The 21399-nt window shown below is 35.7% G+C and overlaps 1 protein-coding gene across 1 annotated transcript; it reads right to left on the reverse strand.

The window, feature by feature from the left end:
• Positions 1-593: 593 nt before the first annotated feature.
• LOC128668420 (GATA zinc finger domain-containing protein 24-like) lies at positions 594-1115 on the reverse strand. The gene has a single exon (XM_053741362.1). It carries the CDS (start codon positions 1113-1115, stop codon positions 594-596), a length of 522 nt encoding a protein of 173 aa, XP_053597337.1.
• Between the last annotated feature and the right edge of the window lie 20284 nt (positions 1116-21399).

Below are 21399 nucleotides of genomic sequence, written 5' to 3' on the forward strand. Positions count from 1 at the left end.
TTCCAATGTAACGACCGGTACCACTACTTCTATTTCGTCAGGCGTTGTATTAACTATAAACATGTGCGCCCTCCCATTTCTATTCGTCACGAGCGCATTACCCAAACAAATTCCTTTATTAATTTTGAGTCTCCGTACATACCCCGTTTCTACTTCCGGATTGGCAACGCGGACGTAAAATCCAGCCCTTGTGCGAGCTGGTATGACTACCGTCTCCTCATGTTCAAATTCTACCTTGCACCCATTAATCTTTAAACATCCCTGTGAGTAAAGTACGTCAATGTCATTATCTTTTAGGAATTTTGACCCCAAGATCCCGTTCCTTTTTAAGGGAAACTTGTTTGGGACTAAATGAAATACAATTGGAATCCCGAAAAACTCCGTGTCTATTCTACCGAGAGTGAAAACAAATTCCGGGGTAATTCCCGTTAATTTTAATATTTCACTACGATCGACCCAGGTGTCTGGGGTAACCATACCGCATTTAATTAAATTTAGTTCGCATCCCGTATCGATCATTAAGATAGCCGAGTCGACCATTTCCTTAGAAATTATTTTTATAGTAGGAGCTTCGCAATCGTGGCTAAGCTTTACTACTGCCACTGGAACGTCTCCAATGACTCCTCCGTGTCCATTTCCTCCGCGACTACTTGCATAACCGGGCGCTCGGATCTCCCATCCTCCCGCGCCGCGCCCGATCGCAGGGGGTTTTGGTAGTTTCCCGACCTGTTTTCGTTACCTGCACGTGCTCGTTCGTTGGTGGATGGGCCCGACAGCCCGTCCATAAGTGACCTGCGATTATTATCCCTTCTTTTCGTACAATCTACCATAAAATGCCCAGGCAATTTACAATCATAACAGATCCTTTCCTCCCTCCTACCATTTACACGTTCGCGGTTAAAATTTGGAGTATTTAATTCGCCTCTCGCACTAGTATTACTACCGAGATTCTGACTGGGATTATTACGGACGTATTGGTCATTGCTCCTATGGTTGATTCCATAAGAACCTTCATACCGCCCTGGGCCGTTATTTTCGTTACTTCTATTACTGTAGTTATTCTGCGGATAATTATTATTTCGAATCCCGTTATTATCATTGTATCGATTGTTCATTCCATGGTATGGGTTCGAGTTATTATCATTATTATTATACCGATTGCCGTTATAATTATTAGTTAGATTATTTGGAATTCGTCCACGAATATTGTCGCTACGATTTGGGTCCCGCTGGTAACATGTCAAAGCACTATGACCGCTTTTATTGCAGATTCGACACACGACCGATTGCCCTTGTACCACTCCTACTCGCTTTCCATCGCGAATATTAGGTAGTTCATAGTCAAAACTTCGACTCGAGTAATTTATATCTCATCTTGACGGAATTTCACCCCTTAGTAGTTCCTTAGCTGTATGATTAGTGTATACGCTATAATTAGGTTGAAGATGTACAATTTGATGACGATCACAATGATCAGTGGTGGCTGGACAATACACTCGGATGCTCCCGGTTTTCGCTGCTGCGACGTGGCGGCGAGTAGATTGTAGGCGTTCTACGTTCTGCTGGTGTGGTTGCTTCTTTTGCAATTTCACTAATCACCTTACCCTTATTTAATTTTAGAACTACTCTCGAATGAAAGATTGTCGATAGTCGAACCTTCGGATGGTAACCAGGCCGAAATAACGAAGTTAGAATTTAGTATGAGTCACCGAATCTGACTTAGATGTCCCGCACAACCGAGGTTCAAGATAATAAAAAAATTAAATAAGAAAAAATGAAACTGTTCAAGAAATTGCCTAGTAATTTAATGACTCCCGAATCGATCGAGAAAGTTCACGAAAATCGAACAAACATTGGCTCCAATGACGGGTTAATGGGTTGAAAATTGGTTTAACTGATTTATGTAGACGAACGAGTTATACTTCTGGAGCGTTGTTCAGAATTTCTAAGTTGCAGATTACTCTGAGAAGAAAAAAATAAAATATGGAATACGGCGACTACTCGCGTGGTAACCGATGGGTCTTTATATACCCTCGAACTGAGTAATTACTGGGAGAATATTTCGATCAACTGGGGGCATTAAGTTCTTTTTTTTGAGTCAGAAACAGGGGCATGGGTGGTCCCATTTTTGAAGGGAACCAATATATCTCAACTTGGTTGTGAGTGGGTGGAAAACCTGGCCCCTTGATAAGGGAGATAGATACATAGTTCATTTAGACTAAAGAGAGATACAATTTACAAGGAGGAGAGAAGTAGGTGGGCCCCGAAATTGTACTTGATAGAAATTTGGAGGAGGTGGGATGAGATATCACAAGATGGGGTAACGAGAAGGTGGAGAAACAATAGGTGAGATTTCCTTTGTTCCAAGCAGGGTAGGGGAAGTGTATGTAGAATAAGATGTGTAACTAGGCCAGGGGGATAAGGAGTTATCGATAAGGCATGACTCGCGGCTGCGGGAGCTGGTAACAATGGCCACCTTGGACATCGTGATTTATAAGAAATTTTATTGTAATCTCGGCTTTGTGTTTAAGTTTACACAGCTGCCTCTTGTTAAAATTTTTAGAGAATAGATACAGTGGTAATATTATAATTTATACGCATCAACGTTAAAACACGGAGTAGCTGTTATCTTTAACCAGAACAAAGAGTCATAGAGTAAGGAAAAAGACTATACCGAGTTGAATTTTAATAATAAAAAAAATAAAAGGACGAGTACTGGTAAATCTCGGTAAACATAGGGTGGCTGATGATGACTCACTGCGGGTAAAAGAACGCAACTGAAGAATGCGGTTGTTATAATATTCCGATTCTGAGAATAACCGACCATGGCCAGGTGGCTGAATTAAACAATCCTTCATTATGAGAGCTCGCGAAATAAGGAAGCCAAGAACGAGATTACCGAAACGGCTGCTCATAGGTTTTGTCTTTTATAATAAAACCTTATTAAAATTTACTTAATTACCTCAGAACGTAACATGGCATTTCCTGCAAATGCTCAAGTTTTTTCAGAGTGATTTTTTTTTTTTTTCCAAAAAATACAAAAAAATTTTTCAGAACGTTCTTTTATTTTTTGACTTGATTTAAAAAAAAAAAAAATCAAATTTTTTCGACGACTACTATCTAAAATTATTGTTTTCATTTTTTTTTTTTTTTTTGAAATTTAGAAGTTATCTGAGCACTTTCAAAAATTGCCAGAATGGTGTTATAAGAAATAATGCTAGTTTTCAAAATTTTTTTTTATTTGGAAAAAAAAAATCTACTTCGAAAAAATATTACTTTGAAATAATTTGAGGATTTGCAGTAAATGTCAAGGTTTTACATAACAAAAAAAAATCAGAAATGGTAAATATTGAAAAATTTTTGATTTTTTCCGAAAATCTAAAAAAAAAAAACAAAGAAGATAGGTTACAATAATTTTTTCGTTTTTTTTTTTCGAAATGTAAATTTGAAAATAAAAATAGTGAGAAAAAAGATCCCAATCAGTCAAATTTTGAAAAAAATATAGCTATTTAAAATAAAAAAAGCAATTTTTATCAAAAATTTATAATTTTTTCATTGGTTCAGTGAAGAAATTTCAAAAAATTATAAGAAACGTTTTTGATGGGGTAAAAAGACCAAAATTTTTTAGAATCCAATAAAAACTTATGGAATTCCATCAACGCATTTGTTGTACAGAATATTCTAAAATCATTCTTTCACAAAATGGATATTCATAAACGTTTTAATCCTGACTTAGTTACCAATTGTTCACTATAGACGCCAGACAGAGATAGTACTTAAGTTATCTATCAGGGTAATTTGTATAAGTATAGATGTGTTTTGGTCAAAGGTGATATATAAATAATGTACCCAATATTGAATGGTTTCAAAATGTCATTACCTCTAATGTTCTAGACCTGTACCTAAATAAAATGTACTTTTTCATAGAGAAAGCAGCAGACATACACAGGTATAATTATGTCGCCGGATAATCCCGTTTATTATCTGCACAAATTCTTAGTATTAATATTTAAATAGGTCTAAATGAGAAGGTAATGAAAGGTGTGAAGTATTCATTGATCCTTATTACAGAGAGCTAACTACTGATGTTTAGCTGCAAATGTCCCATTAGAACCAAAATCCCCTCCCTGAAGTATTGCAGTCTACTTAAACGTCGGTCCTTAAAATTTTAAGATCATTCAGTTTCAAACTCGAACCAAGTTGTTTCTGAATATAACCAAAATCTCAAACTCCAAGTTTTTGTTATCGTAACGATCATTCAAGTTTATATAAAATTATCATGGGTGACGTCAAGTGTATATCTTCAAGTCCACAATCTGCTTCCAAACGGTCCGCCGATATTTTTGATATTGAGCATGATGCTCAATACAAAAAAATCAAAATCGACGACTCCAGTGAAGTGACTCCGTCCAACACGTTTTTGCCGACATGTGAAATCGACGGCAATCTCACTTTTCGTCCAGTGAACATTGAACGGGTTAAAACGACTATTACCGTCAACATAAAGACGAAAATGGTGCCCAGGAAGAAGGTGGTCCCGGTGCCTGAACCAGTCGTGGAGAAGGAGGTGAAACTGATCAAGGTTCCTAAGCGTGTGAAGCCAAATCTTCAGCGGACTACATTGTGGGTGATGCCGCCAGTTTCAAAAAGCCACGAGAAGTCTGGGCTCTGTTCCATCATGTAAAGGAACCCCATGCACTCATATAGTGCTAATTTGTAAATATGTTATATATTTTTTTTTTACTAATGGTGATCATGTATATACTTAAAAATTCTCATCAAGTAACGTAAAATAAGGACACATATACGTGCAATTATTTTTTTTTTTTTTATTTCTTGCTCATGTTTTTTCATTATTGAAATAATTTTTATACATTTCTTGACGTTTTTTTTTTTTTTTGGAAATAAATAATGAAAGTGAGCATTTTTTTAAAATTATTATATTCATTAGTATATTAGCAATAAATATAAGTATAATGTTAATTTTTTTTATTATATATATTTTTTTTTTTTTCAATTTCGTATATAATTTTTCGTAAAAATTTTTTCTATTTTTTAATAAAAATTTATTTGTTCTAAAAAAATTTTTTTAATTTAAAAATAGTTTTGAGATTCCTTGAATCCCATTGCTTTCAAATAATATTAATTAGTCTCTTTAAGAATAATAATTTTAGTTAAATTTATTATTTAATTTTAATAAGTTTTAATTAATATTAATTTATTTTTAAATAATTTTAATTAGTTTTAATAAATAAAAATTTATTTTTAAATAATTTTAATTTACTACATTTAAGTTACTATTTATTTATTAAGATCAAGACTGAATACCGTCGAAAATTGGGGTTGAAGGTAATTATACAATACTTATATTTATTTAATTTTACAGTATATTTAGGAGGGCAAAATGGGGTACCTTCAAAATTTTATTTAAAAAAAAATTTTTATTCTAAATGGTTTTTTAACATTCAAAAATAACTTTTGTAAATATAATTAAGCGTTATTTAAAATTTTTTTTTTTGTTAAACTTTTTTAAAAATCAATTGTCAGAAAAAAATTTGACCGGGTGTAGATTTTTTTTAAAGAATCTCGTGATTATTCAATGAACAAAATCAATAAGTTCGCGAGTTAATAATTGATTTGTCTAATTAAATTTTTATAATATTTATTAAAACAAACAAAATATTCTAGAGTAAATTTTTGAGTAGAAATTTTAATAAACAGTTAAATTTAAATTATATATAATATACAAAAAAAAATGACTTTTTGGCGCAAAAAAAATTTTCTACTATAAAATGAAAAAAAAAAAAAAAAAAAAAAAAATCTTTTAGGACTCGAAAAATTGTTTCGCGCCAAGAAATATTCTCTCGCCGCGAAAAATTTTTTCTTGGCTGAAGAAAACTTTTTCTCGCGCCAGGGAAATTTTGATTCAAAATTTTTAATGCATAAAATGTCTTAGGACAAATAGAACTTATTTACGCCAAAAAATCATTTCTTTCTGTGTAATTTTTGATGTAATATTTAGACAATCGCGTCATAACCGTAGTTCGCTCGTTAATATTATAAACATAATTCTGTAATGATAAAATATTAATAATATTCAACGAAAGTAGTAAAATTACCGTTAAAATCTCAACAAAAATTTCTTCAATTCACTGAATAAAGTCGAAAAATATTTAGACATTCAAAACCGTATCAAAATATTCCTCTGTGATATTGTAATACGAAATAGCGACAGCACGTTTTAAATATCAAGAAAATTCAAATAATCCTCTATATCTAGATGCTCCTGAATCACTTTCCATGAGCAGTAAGTTTAATTGAACTTTATTCATTCTTGTTATTTTTAATAAATCATGTAGTAATTAATTTTGTCCATAAATGGAAATACTAATTTCTTTTTTTATTAGTTTTTGAATTCAAATTTATTGCTTTTATATAACACTTTTAATGGAGCAAAGAATTGAAAAAAAAATTTGTCACGTAATTTTTTTTTTTAAATTAAGATTACTCAGTGTCGCACAATCTTTGAGTTTCTTAGAATAATCTATTTTTTTAAGGCAAAGTTTTTCACCAATTATCCTATAAATTAAGATTCTCTTTCATTTTGAATATAAACTTATAATAATAAATTTCTGTATTTATTAAAAATCTAACAGATGATGATAAGGAACTGAATGAATTGAAGGTAGAAGCCAGAGGAAAATAATTGATTTTTCTCAGAATGTATGTTCAAAAAAGTCTCAGTTACTAGGATGCACTATCAGAAGAAAAGAAGAAGGATGAAGTTAGATTTTTTTTAAGTAATGTCTATATGTTAATTGAGTCTAATTTATTTATTAAATAAATATTATTTTATATCAATGTGTCAAAAAAATCAAACTTTCATTAATTTTTTGTTTTTATTATTTATCATCATAATTATAAAAAAAAAAATTTTTTATCTTCTTTTGATCGAATATTGATCAAAATCAGACTAAAAATAATTGACAGAAAAAGTCGGATTTTGAACTAAATAAGAATAAAAACAGACTAAAAATGATTGAAAATAAGTCTGAAAATAGTCTAAATAAGGAATAGTAAGGGCAAAACTAGATTGAAATTCACATATTAATAAAATATAAATAAAAAATAAAATTTAATAATAATAACTTAGAATTTTTAGTTGATTAAAAACAGATCAAATTTTTCGACCCGGGTATACCCGTATGTCTGCTGCTTACTCGAGGAAAAAGTACATTGTATTGAAGTACAGGTATAGAACATTTGAGGTAATGATATTTTGAAACCATTAAATATTGGATACGTTGTTTATATGATATTATCTATTGACGAAAATATATGTATACTTTTACAAAGCACCCTAATAAATAACTTAAGTACTATATCTGTCTGGCGTCTATAGTGAACAATTGGTAACTAAGTTAGGATTAAAACGTTTATGATAATCCACTCCGTGAAAGAATGATTTCACAATACTTTGTACAAACGAATAAGCTGATAAAATTCCATAAGTATTTGTTGAATTTCAAAAAATTTTAGAGACGGTATTTATTGTTGAAAACATTTGTTAGATTGAAAAAAAAAGTCGATCGAATATTCTGAGTACTTATCGTATGTGTTATAAGGGATGATGCATTTAATGCTTCATCTAAATGTTGCTACTCATTGCGCTGACCACTCACGTCACGTGAAGTCACCCCTATTGAAAAAGTTCAAAAAAAATATGTCAAAATATAAAAAGTCTATATTTTAAGTATGAAAAAAAAATATGTTTCTAATAGCGAACTTTTGGCCGATTTTTGTACTTATATGTTTTAAATATATTCACAATCTATCTTAGAATATATTCAACTTATATGTATGAAAATATAAAAAATATATATTTAATAATGTATGTATAAAATTATAACAAAGATATCAGTATACGATGAAAAGAAAAAAAAAAATGTAATGTATATATTTTTACATTTTTATTCTCCTGATTGAAAAAAATGACTTTATTCAAGCTAGGTGTATATTTATATTTAAGTCCGCATTCAACTTATTTTAAATTATTTCGAATTGTGTCGAATCATTTCATATCATTTTTTTTTTCAATCAGGAATACTTTTTTTTATGTATCCCAAGATATATTTTGAATATATTTATGTTTTTTAATACAGAGAGAATTTGTGAATTACATCAAATCCATAAATCGAGACTTTATCTTAGACTTAACCATAAAAAAAAAATTTTTTTCTGTTAAATTTTGAAAGTGGTCTCTCGTGCCGTGGATGAGCCATCTTGCACCGGTCTTCCCTACTATTTATTTCTATGCGTACACATATGTAGGCCCGCATCAAAAAACTTTATGCAAAAAAATATGATTTAAAATATATGGATGTTATAATGTGATATGTTGAATAATATATAAAATAGTATTTATAGTTTTGCCGCATTAATATATGATAATATATAGAAAAAAAATATATATTGCTGCAATATATTAATTATATATTTATCAATATAACTTTTTTTGTGTATGTTTAACATATGGAGCACTCCACGTCAAATCAATCACTTTTGAACCCGGCCACTTTAGATTTGGCTCAACATTTTTACTCTTTTTCTACCTCATCAAAAACGTTTCTCATAATTTTTTGAAATTTTTTTACTGAATCAATAAAAAAACAAAAAATTTTCAATAAAAATTGTTTTTTGTATTTTAAATAGCTATAACTTTTTCAAAATTTGACTCATGGTATCTTTTGATTAAAAATTTTTGTTGTTAAATGTACTTTTCGAAAAAAAATACAAAAAAATTATTGCGACCTATCTTCTTTTTTTTCTTTTATAGATTTGTGGAAAAAATCAAAAATTTTTCGACTTACCATTTTTAATTTTTGATTTTTTTTTTTATATAAAACTTTGGCTGTTACGTCTGAAATGACATAACATAGAATTCAGTCCCTTATTTTGAGTCAAGACACCGAAGTCCTTTACTCGGGTAATGGGGACCACGTTATTTGGTGCCGAGCATGGATATGGATAGGAGGAGAGTGTATGTTCTTAAGATTAGTAATAAAAATGTCAGCACTTACTACTTTGCTGGTTTATTGATAATTAGGTTGAAGATGTACAATTTGATGACGATCATAATGATTAGTGGTGGCTGGACAATACACTCGGATGCTCTCGGTTTTCGCTGCTGCGGCGTGGCGGCGAGTAGATTGTAGGCGTTCTACGTTCTGCTGGTGTGGTTGCTTCTTTTGCAAGTTCACTAATCACACCCTTATTTAATTTTAGAACTACTCTCGAATGAAAGATTGTCGATAGTCGAACCTTCGGATGGTAACCAGGCCGAAATAACGAGGTTAGAATTTAGTATGAGTCGCCGAATCTGACTTAGATGTCCCGCACAACCGAGGTTCAAGATAATAAAAAAATTAAATAAGAAAAAATGAAACTGTTCAAGAAATTGCCTAGTAATTTAATGACTCCCGAATCGATCGAGAAAGTTCACGAAAATCGAACAAACATTGGCTCCAATGACGGGTTAATGGGTTGAAAATTGGTTTAACTGATTTATGTAGACGAACGAGTTATACTTCTGGAGCGATGTTCAGAATTTCTAAGTTGCAGATTACTCTGAGAAGAAAAAAATAAAATACGGAATACGGCGACTACTCGCGTGGTAACCGATGGGTCTTTATATACCCTCGAACTGAGTAATTACTGGGAGAATATTTCGATCAACTGGGGGCATTAAGTTCTTTTTTTTGAGTCAGAAACAGGGGCATGGGTGGTCCCATTTTTGAAGGGAACCAATATATCTCAACTTGGTTGTGAGTGGGTGGAAAACCTGGCCCCTTGATAAGGGAGATAGATACATAGTTCATTTAGACTAAAGAGAGATACAATTTACAAGGAGGAGAGAAGTAGGTGGGCCCCGAAATTGTACTTGATAGAAATTTGGAGGAGGTGGGATGAGATATCACAAGATGGGGTAACGAGAAGGTGGAGAAAAAATAGGTGAAATTTCCTTTGTTCCAAGCAGGGTAGGGGAAGTGTATGTAGAATAAGATGTGTAACTAGGCCAGGGGGATAAGGAGTTATCGATAAGGCATGACTCGCGGCTGCGGGAGCTGGTAACAATGGCCACCTTGGACATCGTGATTTATAAGAAATTTCATTGTAATCTCGGCTTTGTGTTTAAGTTTACACAGCTGCCCCTTGTTAAAATTTTTAGAGAATATATACAGTGGTAATATTATAATTTATACGCATCAACGTTAAAACACGGAGTAGCTGTTATCTTTAACCAGAACAAAGAGTCATAGAGTAAGGAAAAAGACTATACCGAGTTGAATTTTAATAATAAAAAAAATAAAAGGACGAGTACTGGTAAATCTCGGTAAACATAGGGTGGCTGATGATGACTCACTGCGGGTAAAAGAACGCAACTGAAGAATGCGGTTGTTATAATATTCCGATTCTGAGAATAACCGACCATGGCCAGGTGGCTGAATTAAACAATCCTTCATTATGAGAGCTCGCGAAATAAGGAAGCCAAGAACGAGATTACCGAAACGGCTGCTCATAGGTTTTGTCTTTTATAATAAAACCTTATTAAAATTTACTTAATTACCTCAGAACGTAACACACCTTCGCACTAAAGAATGAACGTTGGGGTCCGATGACCGCGACGTGAATGTCCTCGTGTAGTGTCCAGCCAGCATCACATAGTTGTTTCTTAAGTCTATTGATCTTTTAATCATAACAATCTTATCTGTAATTAGATAAGGTAAATTCATTATGTGCTCAACAGATGGGGTTAACCTCGGAGATTATTATTTTAGTGGACAACAGTTGTCCGAACTTATATATACATATTTTTTTCTCCCCCCTTTTTTTTTGCCTTCTCTCTCCCTGGGTATTTTTTTGTTCTTAGATTTTTTTCTTAATTCGCAAATATTTTATCTCTCGTCTCTTAATAACTATGGCAAAAAAAAAAAAATTTTTTTTTTCTTTTTTTTTTTTGGTAGTTAGATTATGCACGGAATATCAACAATGGCAGAGAGCTGATAATGCTAAAAGTCATTACAGGTACATGAAGTCAGTAGGGTTGAGAGATAATGAGGGTCAGGTATCGGTTTCCTAGCCCTTGCATGAATTAAAGGCTAAGAGAGCCAGAATAACAAACACAAATAAAACAAAACATTATTAATCGGAAAATGACGGCTAGTGATTATTAAACAGGTGAATTATAATTTCCTTCCGCTTAACTCCTCGACCGTCAGGGTGAGAGAGTTATTGACACACCGGTACCGACGAAAACCATGCATGTCTATTTGCACAGTTGATCTAGCGTATGTCTATGATATTATTGTGGAGAATCATTACCTGGCTACCCACACTGTTGATGATATCGCTGCAGGTGGGAAACAGGTGTTGGAAAATTTCCTTCGTGATTTCTGATTTTGTCTTAGCGATGTCGAGGGGGTGGGGATTTCCTCGGTAGTTTGTAAGGGCCGGGTGCTCTTATAAAGCGGCGCATTTTCTCGACTGTGGTTAGTGCAATTACAACTTCTATTGTGAGTACTATTGCTTCGCTAAGTTTTCCCATGTCGTCGTCAAGGAATGGTGAAGTACGTCGGTCGAGGTCCCCGAGCCGGTTCAGCCAACTCAAGAGCAGTTGGAGATCACCGTCACCGTCAATGGATCGCTTTCGTCCGCTACGATGTAGTTCTGCTAGACCCAGGTCACCCCGGCGATCCCAACCATCCCAGGGATCGCATCGTGAGAGGTCATCCGGGCGAGATAGTTCGCCCCGCCGGAGCGTAGACAGGCGACCAAGAGGACCTTGTGGACGTCCCATTTGTCCTCGTTGCCAGACGGACGACATCCATTATAACGTGGGTGAGTGTGAGGCGAATCTGGTGGCACGGATGGCGCAGCGGGTGGAGTCGGACACCAGGGGGTACGGTCTAGGATTGACCTTGGAAGAGGTGCATGCCCTGTTCTGCGATGCCCAGGCATATGACTTCGTAGAACTTCTACGGCTACCATTGGTCTTCGTCCAAGCGAGTAGCAGTGCCAAGAAGGAGCGAATCCTTCTCCTGGATCCCCTGGTACACGCGGTTAAATTGGACACTGAGGTAGTCACCCGATGGCTGGACAACATCCCTACGCGGGAATTGGCTAAAGTTCCCCCAGGGGACTCTCTTCTTCGGGTAAGGATTTATTGTAATTATTATACCCCCTTTTTTGAAATCACCGAGTTTCACGTCCTTTCTTGACATTACCAAAAAGGTATTACCGCCTATATTCATTCTCCCTTTTCTTGGTTTCAGTATCTGATGGAGCTCCAGCACTTTGACTTCCTGGAGTGGCTGGACCTCAACAAGGCTCCTGCTGTGATTTCCTTCCGATTGGAGGAGCTGCGTAAGGAGTATCAACTGTTGGGCCTTAGCCGAAGAAAATGATCTCCCGGGCCAAAAGGCACAACTGAATAATATTATGCCTGTATTTTTGTATCTCTTATGTATTTAGTCGTAAGAAATTGTTAAATAAATATCCTTAATTTGGAGTTGTGAGTATGTTCCTTTTGTTAGGTGACCCGATGTCCCCCTTTTCCTTCTTGTGTTTTTTTCTCTTGTCATCGTAGTATTGGGATGTAAGTTCAGCGGTGGGGGTGACCAGGGGATTCTCCTATCCTTAAATTGTAATTACCTTAAATACATCTATTATTAAATAAACTACCCCGCATGAAAAAAAAAAAAAATCTTATATCCTAAAATTCTACTGAATAATATAACACATTTTATATTACAACATAATTATTTATGTAAGGAGTCATATATATTAACATAACTATTTTTTTTCTCTTTAATTATATTTTAATTTTAAAAAATTTTTTTTTTTTGCTTTAATTATATAATTATATATTTTCAAGGTATACAACCTGATATATAATATTATATGTTGGCATATATTCAAGCTATATGAACTCCATATATTGAAAATTATATTATAACCACATAAGTCATTTATTAATATATAAGCTAATATATATTATCGACATAAAATTTCAAGTCCGAAAGGTTTATTCCAAGCCTATATCAAGTTGTAAACCTAAGAAAAGCTTAATTCAGTTTTTTTTTGTCAGAGTTGTAAATTGACATCCCCTGATTGAAACGCACACTTACATGCAACCATTTATATGGTCAGTTCTACTTAATATGTACTGAGATATCCGTTCTTTCTTTATTAATCTGTATCTTTATTTTCTTTCCTGAGTTAAGCTGATAAATAGAATGTTCATTTTTCCGATAAAAAAAAAATATGTATATTATATATTTTTAAGTATATTATCCAATATATAATAAGGAAAAATATAATGAAAAAAAAAGAAATTTTTTTTTTTTTTTTATATAGCCGTTACTATACCTCAAAATATATGTCTCGATTATATTTCATTATATAGGAATTTATAACCGGGAAATTATACTTTTAAAATATACAATGCTCTATAATAAAATATATATTTTCTTTTATAGTTGATGTCATAAGAAAGAATATACTTTCAAATTATATGAACAATATATTTAACATACATAAATTTTTGCCGTTTTATATAATTATATATTTTCATATATAAAATAAAAATATACATTTTTTTTTTCATGCGGGACCGTTCTTAGATTATGACATAAGTTTAATACCCCTGACACTAAAGGGAGAGAGAGTTAAACGTTTAGTACCTGATTCCTGTCCCTCCTCTTACCTGGTATGATTTCTTGTATTTATTAGTTAATTATTCATACACAAAATAAAAACAAAACTCTTTTGTAAGTTGTGTGGATAATATTAACCAGGAAGGTTAAATAGCCTTTTATTTTTAGTAAGTATTATAAGCAGGTAAGAATCTCTTATGTTTACCAAAGGGCTTACGATAGTACCTGGATTAAGACACTCCCGCGGTCACCGTCTTATCCAAGGGAAATAATGTCGAGAGAGAAGAGAAAAAAGAAAAAAAAAAACAAAAGGAATAAGGTGAGACCGTAAGAGAGTTCATGGTTTGTATGTGATTTTAATTTCATTAGGACGCATTCAAACAAAAAAAAATGTATATAATTGTACGTGTTATGCGCAACTAACTAAGTTACAAATATTAGGGATTCCCCCTTTTTTTAAACGACGCATATAATAATAGAATATAATTAGAAGTTTATTTTAACTTGTGGTTCAATTATGGTATCGACATTGGAGCTTTCCATTGGCACACAATATTTCAGGTTACAACAACTGATTCGTTGTTAAATTTAACGCATATAATGATAGATTATAAAAAAAATTTTCTTTTAGAGTGGCTCTATTATAACATCAAGTTTTTTTTCCTTTTGTTTTTTTTTTTACATAATACTTAAAATTACAAGCAATTGATTAGTGATTAATTGGTCGCCCAGTTTGGTACAGTATAATATAAGATTTTGACACACAATATCGAAGATTATAAACAATTGATTATTGGTCCTTTTTGACACATATAATAATATAATATTTTTTTTTTTTTTTTTTTGAAGAGAGAAAAAAAATCCTTTTTGAACCATAATAGTTAAAATTATAAGCAACTGGTTAGCGACTGGTTTGTCGTCATAGTATATAAAAAAAAAGAATTTTTATACCTTATCTCTAAGATTACAAGCAATTGATTATCACTCGTATTTTGACGTAGATAACAATATAAATTTTTTTGTTTTTCTCTTTTCTTTTTTTTTGACACAATTTGTAAAAAATTATAAACGACTAATTAGCGACTAAATTGTCCTCTATGCGATAGAACATAGTATAAAATTTTTATACTTGGTATCTAAGATTATAAACAATTGATTATTGGTCGTATTAAACATATATAATAATATAATACCCTTTTTTTTTGTTTTTTTCTCTTTTTTTTGCACAAATAGTTAAAAATTATAAGCGACTAATTAGTGACTAAATCGTCGTCTATGCGATAAAACATAGTATAATTTTTTTCATACTTGGTATTTAAGATTATAAACAATAGATTATTGGTCGTATTAAACATATATAATAATATAATACCCTTTTTTTTGTTTTTCTCTCCCCCCTTTTTTTTTTTTTTACACAAATAGTTAAAAATTATAAGCGACTAATTAGTGACTAAATCGTCGTCTATGCGAATAAACATAGTATAATTTTTTTATACTTGGTATCTAAGATTATAAGCAATTGATTATTAGTCGTATTAAACATATATAATAATATAATACCTTTTTTTTGTTTTTCTCTCTTTTTTTTTTACACAAATAGTTAAAAATTATAAGCAACTGGTTAACGACTAAATTGTCGTCCATAGTGATAAAACATAGTATAAATTTCTTATTACATAATATCTAAGGTTATAAGCAATTGATTAGCAATAGTAAAGCATTTTATAGAGAGAGAGAGAAAAAAAAATTGTAGTAGCATAATAATGAGCGTTGCCATTTGGTTAATATTTGGCCTACATGGTAACTATCTTTTCGATTTTTTTTTCTCTTTTTTTTTTTTTTATAAAAGAAGTGACACACAAAGAAAAGATGTAAACGTCTAGCCTATGAGTTCGCAAATAATTAGGTGTGCCCAAAATTACATGCAGTTTCCGAAATGCAAATTTTATAATTCCTAGGGCGTAACGGAAGTATTGCTATGAGACAATTTATTATCTAATGAGTTATATAGGTATAAAAAGAATTTATTATCTTAACCTTCTTCTCAGAGCACCTGATCTTAGATGACAAGCAAGGGAGTTTGCACGATTAATATGCGGCACTCATGATGATGACAACCTTAGGGTTAGTTGTACATAGGAACCGAGAGAGAGAGTAAAGGGTGAAGGAGGGAGAGGGAAGGAGAGGAAAGGAAAAAAAAATAATGTATATATATATATGTATATACAAGGGAACAGAAACAATCAAGGGCTAAATCTCAGGATAATTAGAACTTCTGTACACCTCACGAAGTTAATATGGTAGGATCCTGGCAGCAGAGCAAAGGAAGAAGTTTAGTAAGGACGGACCTCCCGTTTCTTTTGATTGAATAAGATCATAAGGGAAAATGAGCGGGTTATCGTTATTCAAACTAAGGGGGAAGGGAAGGAATGAAATACTGTGAAGGGTTATCGTAGGTGACTTACAAGGTGGAAAGAAAAAAAAAAAAGGACTTTCGGGTTTTTTTTTTTCTAGTGATTAAATTAAGACCTCGTCTTCCTCGCCACTACTGTATTCCACCATATCGATGCACTCCGCCAGTAAGTAATTATATTTGAAATGGGTAGCCTTTAGTAAATATTTCCTCATATCCGCTCTGAAATCACTAGCGGGGTGCCTGTCCTCCAGGTAATTGAGCAGAAGTGAAACCAGAGAATCGGGATTCTGGTTCGAGAACATCGTATAGACGGTCTGTCGTTCTTGCAGGAAAAGTTCGGTATACTTTTTCACATACCGGGTACTGGTAGTCCCACTCAGGTAGCATTGCCCGTGCGTTTCACGATATTGCATAGCAAGGACCGGATTTTCGCTCAAGTGTCTGTGAGGTAGCGTTTGTCGGTAGTTAAATAGCACCACCGTAATCTGGTGGAAGTACCAGATTAACATGATCCGACTCGTCATGTATTTTTTGACGTTAGTATTGTCACCCTGCGATATTATAAGTTCTTGAGTGGTGTAGCAAAGGGCGTTATACTCATCCGTGTCTAGGGATACAAATTTGATGTCTCTGATCATTTCCTGTAGCTGCACCCCCCTTAGCTTCCAAAGGTTGTAGAGGGATGTGACGTGGTTGTAAGTGTCCGACCTTCTCGGTGGATCCGTTTGGCCTCAGCGTACGTTGTAATCACCGTATCGGCGCGTGGGTACGGTAAGTAGATGGGAATTCCCTGCAGTGCTAGAACGAGTTCCATGGATCCTTCTCCCTCTTGTTGGATTACGGGGTCGAATTTGGATTGCAGTTGATGGATCATCTCCCCGAAGAAGGTTGCATGGTCTGGCGATAGTTGTCTCACGTACCCTTCCATTGCCCACACCTTCAAGAAAATTCTGTATGATTATTGCATTCTCAATCCGTGGCGCTGATATGCCAACACATCTATTGCCGCCCCTTTTCGCACTGACTCTCGGCCAACCCAAAAGACCAAAATACACTCGGGACATTTGGTAACGTCGTCCATCCGATGTATAGGTTGATAACATCGCATACATATTATGTCGGTGATTTGGGACCTTTCGATCAACGAGTGAGTGGAAGTAACACTCCAGGTTTGGTTTACGACTGTAGTCCTTGTTAGCCCAAAACCCTTGGCGCAAGTTTTACAGAGTTTCCCCCTTTCACTGACCCATGAAACGCCTGATTTGCAAACCAGATGATTTATCGGGTGCCATATGTCTCGTTCTAAAGTGGTTTTGTAAGTGAACACATCAGAAAAAACTTGTTGAATCAAATTGGTTACTGCCATACGAAGCCGCGAGAACTTGGGTTGGGATTCGGGTATTTCTTGAAGGATTTCGTAAACGCTGTACATTGCGTCGTAATAGGGTCGCAGTTGTGGTGCCACTTCTATTGTGCTCATTCGGTGGCGTAAATCCCCCTTTTGGTTGCCTTCCGACGTATAAGCGGCAAGTATGGCTCGAGCAGAGCTGGTTGTGGTTACTTCGCGGGGGGAAGTTTGAGAGGAAGTGCAAGAGGATTCTGGCTGAGGGGGTAAAGATGAGATGCCCTTTTTAGTGGGCTTCCGTTTTAGGGACCGTTTCCGTGAAGATGACCCCGAAGGCGCTGGTGAAGAATATGGCTCCGAGGGTGTCGACGGTTGCCTTTTCCTAAGGGACATTTTTCGAGAAGGAGTCGAAGCTTCATTTTCTGGTATAGTATGGGGGGGGGGGGGGTGCTTGGCCTCCCGAGGAGGACGTAGCGAGTGGAGATGAGGGAAGTTCTTCATCGGTTTCTTCTAAATTAGACATCTCTCCCCCTTGGTTTCTTGCTGCTAGTAGTGGGGAATCTGCCTGAATAGCGAGGGGAAGGTTCCGGGAGGGCCCCTTGCCGAGGGTAGGAAGAAGAGGGGTGGTAGAAAAAGATGTAGGGAGTGAGGAAACACGTTGCATTTCTTCCGGTAAATTAGTTGCTAATTTCGCGAGGTATTCCTCAAGTTCTTCTTCTGAACTAGTTTTGTCTTGCTGTGAGATCGGTCCGAGAACGTATTGAAGGTCAAAAGGGTCCATTATTCCTAAAACAATTAAACATGTAGCTCGTGAGCCGCCTGTCTCAAATAAGTGTAGTAAGTCTGTGGTGGTTCGACCCTTGGAGGTTCGGTGTCTTCTGTGTTTTCGGTTGTCGTGGGAGCAGTGGGTACCGATTCCCGTGTTGCCTCCTCCTGGACGGTTTTCCTTGTTCCTAAGTGAATGAGCAAGTGGGTCATCGAACTCCACACTGCTCCTATTAAGTGAATGGACCACCCGTATATCGAATGAAGGGCGTAGCCGTGGATCACCGTATCAACGGCTAGTTTGACGAATCGAATGATTAACAGTAGCCCGATTATCCCGGCGCTAGCGGTCCCGAAGGTTAAAAACGACCCCCATATCCTTACCCAAGCTCCTTCTGCGATTTTTGTTAGAGCGTCTTCATCGAGCAAGTTTACAAAATTAGCACCCTGACGTTGGGATGGTTGACCCGTAATAGTGCGGGCCAGCGTATTTAATACGGTCGGCCGTTCCGCAGGGAACATAATGCTAGACCGTAGATTTTTCAGGTCTTCGTAACTATATATCCCGCTGGTTGCCAGTGAGCTTGGATTCACATACGACCAGGTTACAGTCGTAGCGGGCTTCAGGTTATCAGGCGCGGCAATGGCAGTCAACTTTGGAGTAAAAGTTTACCAGGAATCGGCCAACATATACATGGTAGGTAAAATTGAGTTACAATTGATTTGGGTACCGGAATTTAATAGGATGTGTGTTCGGGGAGTTAGGAATACACTGGAATCATTGTCCTTGGACACGGGTAATTGTTGGTAACATTCGTTTGTTGTTCGTACCCGAACATTTACTGGTACGCATTTAATTAGATGGATAACTTCTCCAGCTACGACAGCCATATGCCCGGGTCCCTTCATTAAGTGATACGCGAATTCGTCGGGTGTCTGTGTGGCGTGCATAAGGGAATTTTTTAATATTTGGACTTCTAAATCGCACTTATTTTTCAAAATGTCGCGGTAAAGGTGATCGACTTGAGTTCTAATATGGCGTTCGACGTAAACGAATTTCGAATTCACGTATGCCATAAGATCAGCGTTCTTACTAATGATTGCTTTTTTCTTAGGGAAAACGTTTACCTCAGTATATTCTACAACAAAAAGTTGTGGGTGTTCTGTTCGTATTAGCTGATATCCACATAACATCTGACGCCCCTTTCGTAGAAACGCGAATGTAACGTCCCGGCTTACCACAGTATATACTACCTCCTTATTTTCCTTATTAGCACCACCTTCATCTATTATCTTCGAAGCGGGACCGTCGTATAAGACTTGATACCGCTCACCAACGCAACCGTCAGTAGGTAGGGGTGACCAGAATGTGTTTCCCGCGTCAATGTCGGAACAACTGCCCTCAGCCAATGGGCATACGACTCCGGATCGCAGTAACACCAAATTTTTTTCCAAGTCTACTTGGGCGTAATAATCCCTCAGCTCTATCGTCGCATACCCCTGTACAACTACGTTGTTCCATACCCCGTAGGGGTCTGCGTAGGTCACCCGGTTGCATCCCCCGTTAACCTCGATTCCTCCCGCTAAGGTTATACTGTGAGATGATGAGGAATTTGATTTGAGACCGACAACCTGGGTGTCTACCCCAAGGTGAGCAATTCCCGTGTTATGGATACTTTGACACTCATCTGCCCCTATGGATTGCAGATAAGTATTTTCTGCGCCCTTAACTATAGAACTATGACTGTGAACTCCGCAATAAGTAATAGTTCGTTTTATATTTATTTTGCATTGAATAACTCTAGTACTTGTATATTCATTTAGTTGGAGTAATTGAATGCGTAATTGAGTCGTATTTACCTTAGGTTCTGGAATATTGCATTCACCCACGTTTAGTAGCGACAACGTGGTAACATTTAGACCAGGTGCCCCACAATCATAGCCAATGAGAGCTCCAACTGGATTCAGCAGCAAAGCGAACCAAAGAGTGAACATGGCCTGCCATCCCCGAATGCTCGTTGACCGACGTAGCTTGTGGATGAATCTCTTCCTTCCATTTGAAGCATGAGGAAGGGTAGTAGCACCCCGTGGGTCTTCATACTCCGACTCCCAGGGCGATAGTGGTTCCCGGTCCAATAAGGGAGCAGCTTCTTCTTGAAATTCCTCCACTATACCCGGGGTATCGGGCGAGCTTGGTAATAGGGGAAGGGAGGAGGGACCCCTGGAACGCATTAATTATGTCCCCGGTCCCATGGCTACATAAGTATTGTCTTCTACACGCAACGAGCGGGGAATATCGTACTCGCTGTTGAGGTATCCCGGTGATTCCTTAATCAACCATTTCTTCGCCCGATACACATTATTTAGTGCACAGTGGTATCGTTTACCCAGTTCCTTACCGTGAAAGAAGCAATATTCCTCCGCGCATGGTAATTGTCCGAGGGGAGGCATTTGACGCGAGAGATCGTCAACCTGTACCCCTGTAATATCAGTTAAAAATTTCGATACTTCGGTACCGAACCCGAAAACTTGTGTCGAAATCCGAACTAAATGGTGTAATCGACCATAAGTCAGCTCGAGGTCCATGCCCCTGGTCTCCCAAACCATCTCATGTAGAGCCGTCCTTACGATACTACGCCGACGAGTTTTGTAACTCATGTTATACAAGGAAAACGGATAATCCACCATCCAATGTTCTTGATTCGCTCGTCCCATATCTAGCACTGCGATTTCCTTTGGCACCAACTGTCCATGGTCATCCTCAAATCCTTGAACGTCGATCACGATACAGGTTTGGTGAGGGTTGTCCCATACCATATTTTTGCGATACGCACCCGTTGTTGTATTTTGATATGCGGTCATGTTCCTTCTGCAAATAGATTATGATCTCTCATATAGCGGACTATTGAGTGGTACGACCGCTCTTAGTAAGATACATCTATACGGTATATAGGTTTAGGAAGGCTTCTTTTCTTGTGCCTTTACCCTACCGTTATAGAAGAGGAAAAGACAATCTGGGAACCCACGATTTTGTAGTAGATGCTTTAAAATTACACTTAATAATTATTATCACTATTATTCCTATGACTATTGGTTTTACTATTACTATTATTTGCCACGTCTCACCCTTTTCCCTCCTGAAACCTTACTCGTGGGGA

This window comes from Microplitis demolitor, chromosome 8, assembly GCF_026212275.2.
Source record: "Microplitis demolitor isolate Queensland-Clemson2020A chromosome 8, iyMicDemo2.1a, whole genome shotgun sequence".
In the NCBI taxonomy this organism is placed as follows: Eukaryota; Metazoa; Arthropoda; class Insecta; order Hymenoptera; family Braconidae; genus Microplitis; species Microplitis demolitor.

Excerpts from the sequence above, each read along its gene's own strand:
- LOC128668420 (XM_053741362.1), bottom strand. The coding sequence starts at position 1,115 with ATGAACAATCGATACAATGATAATAACGGGATTCGAAATAATAATTAT.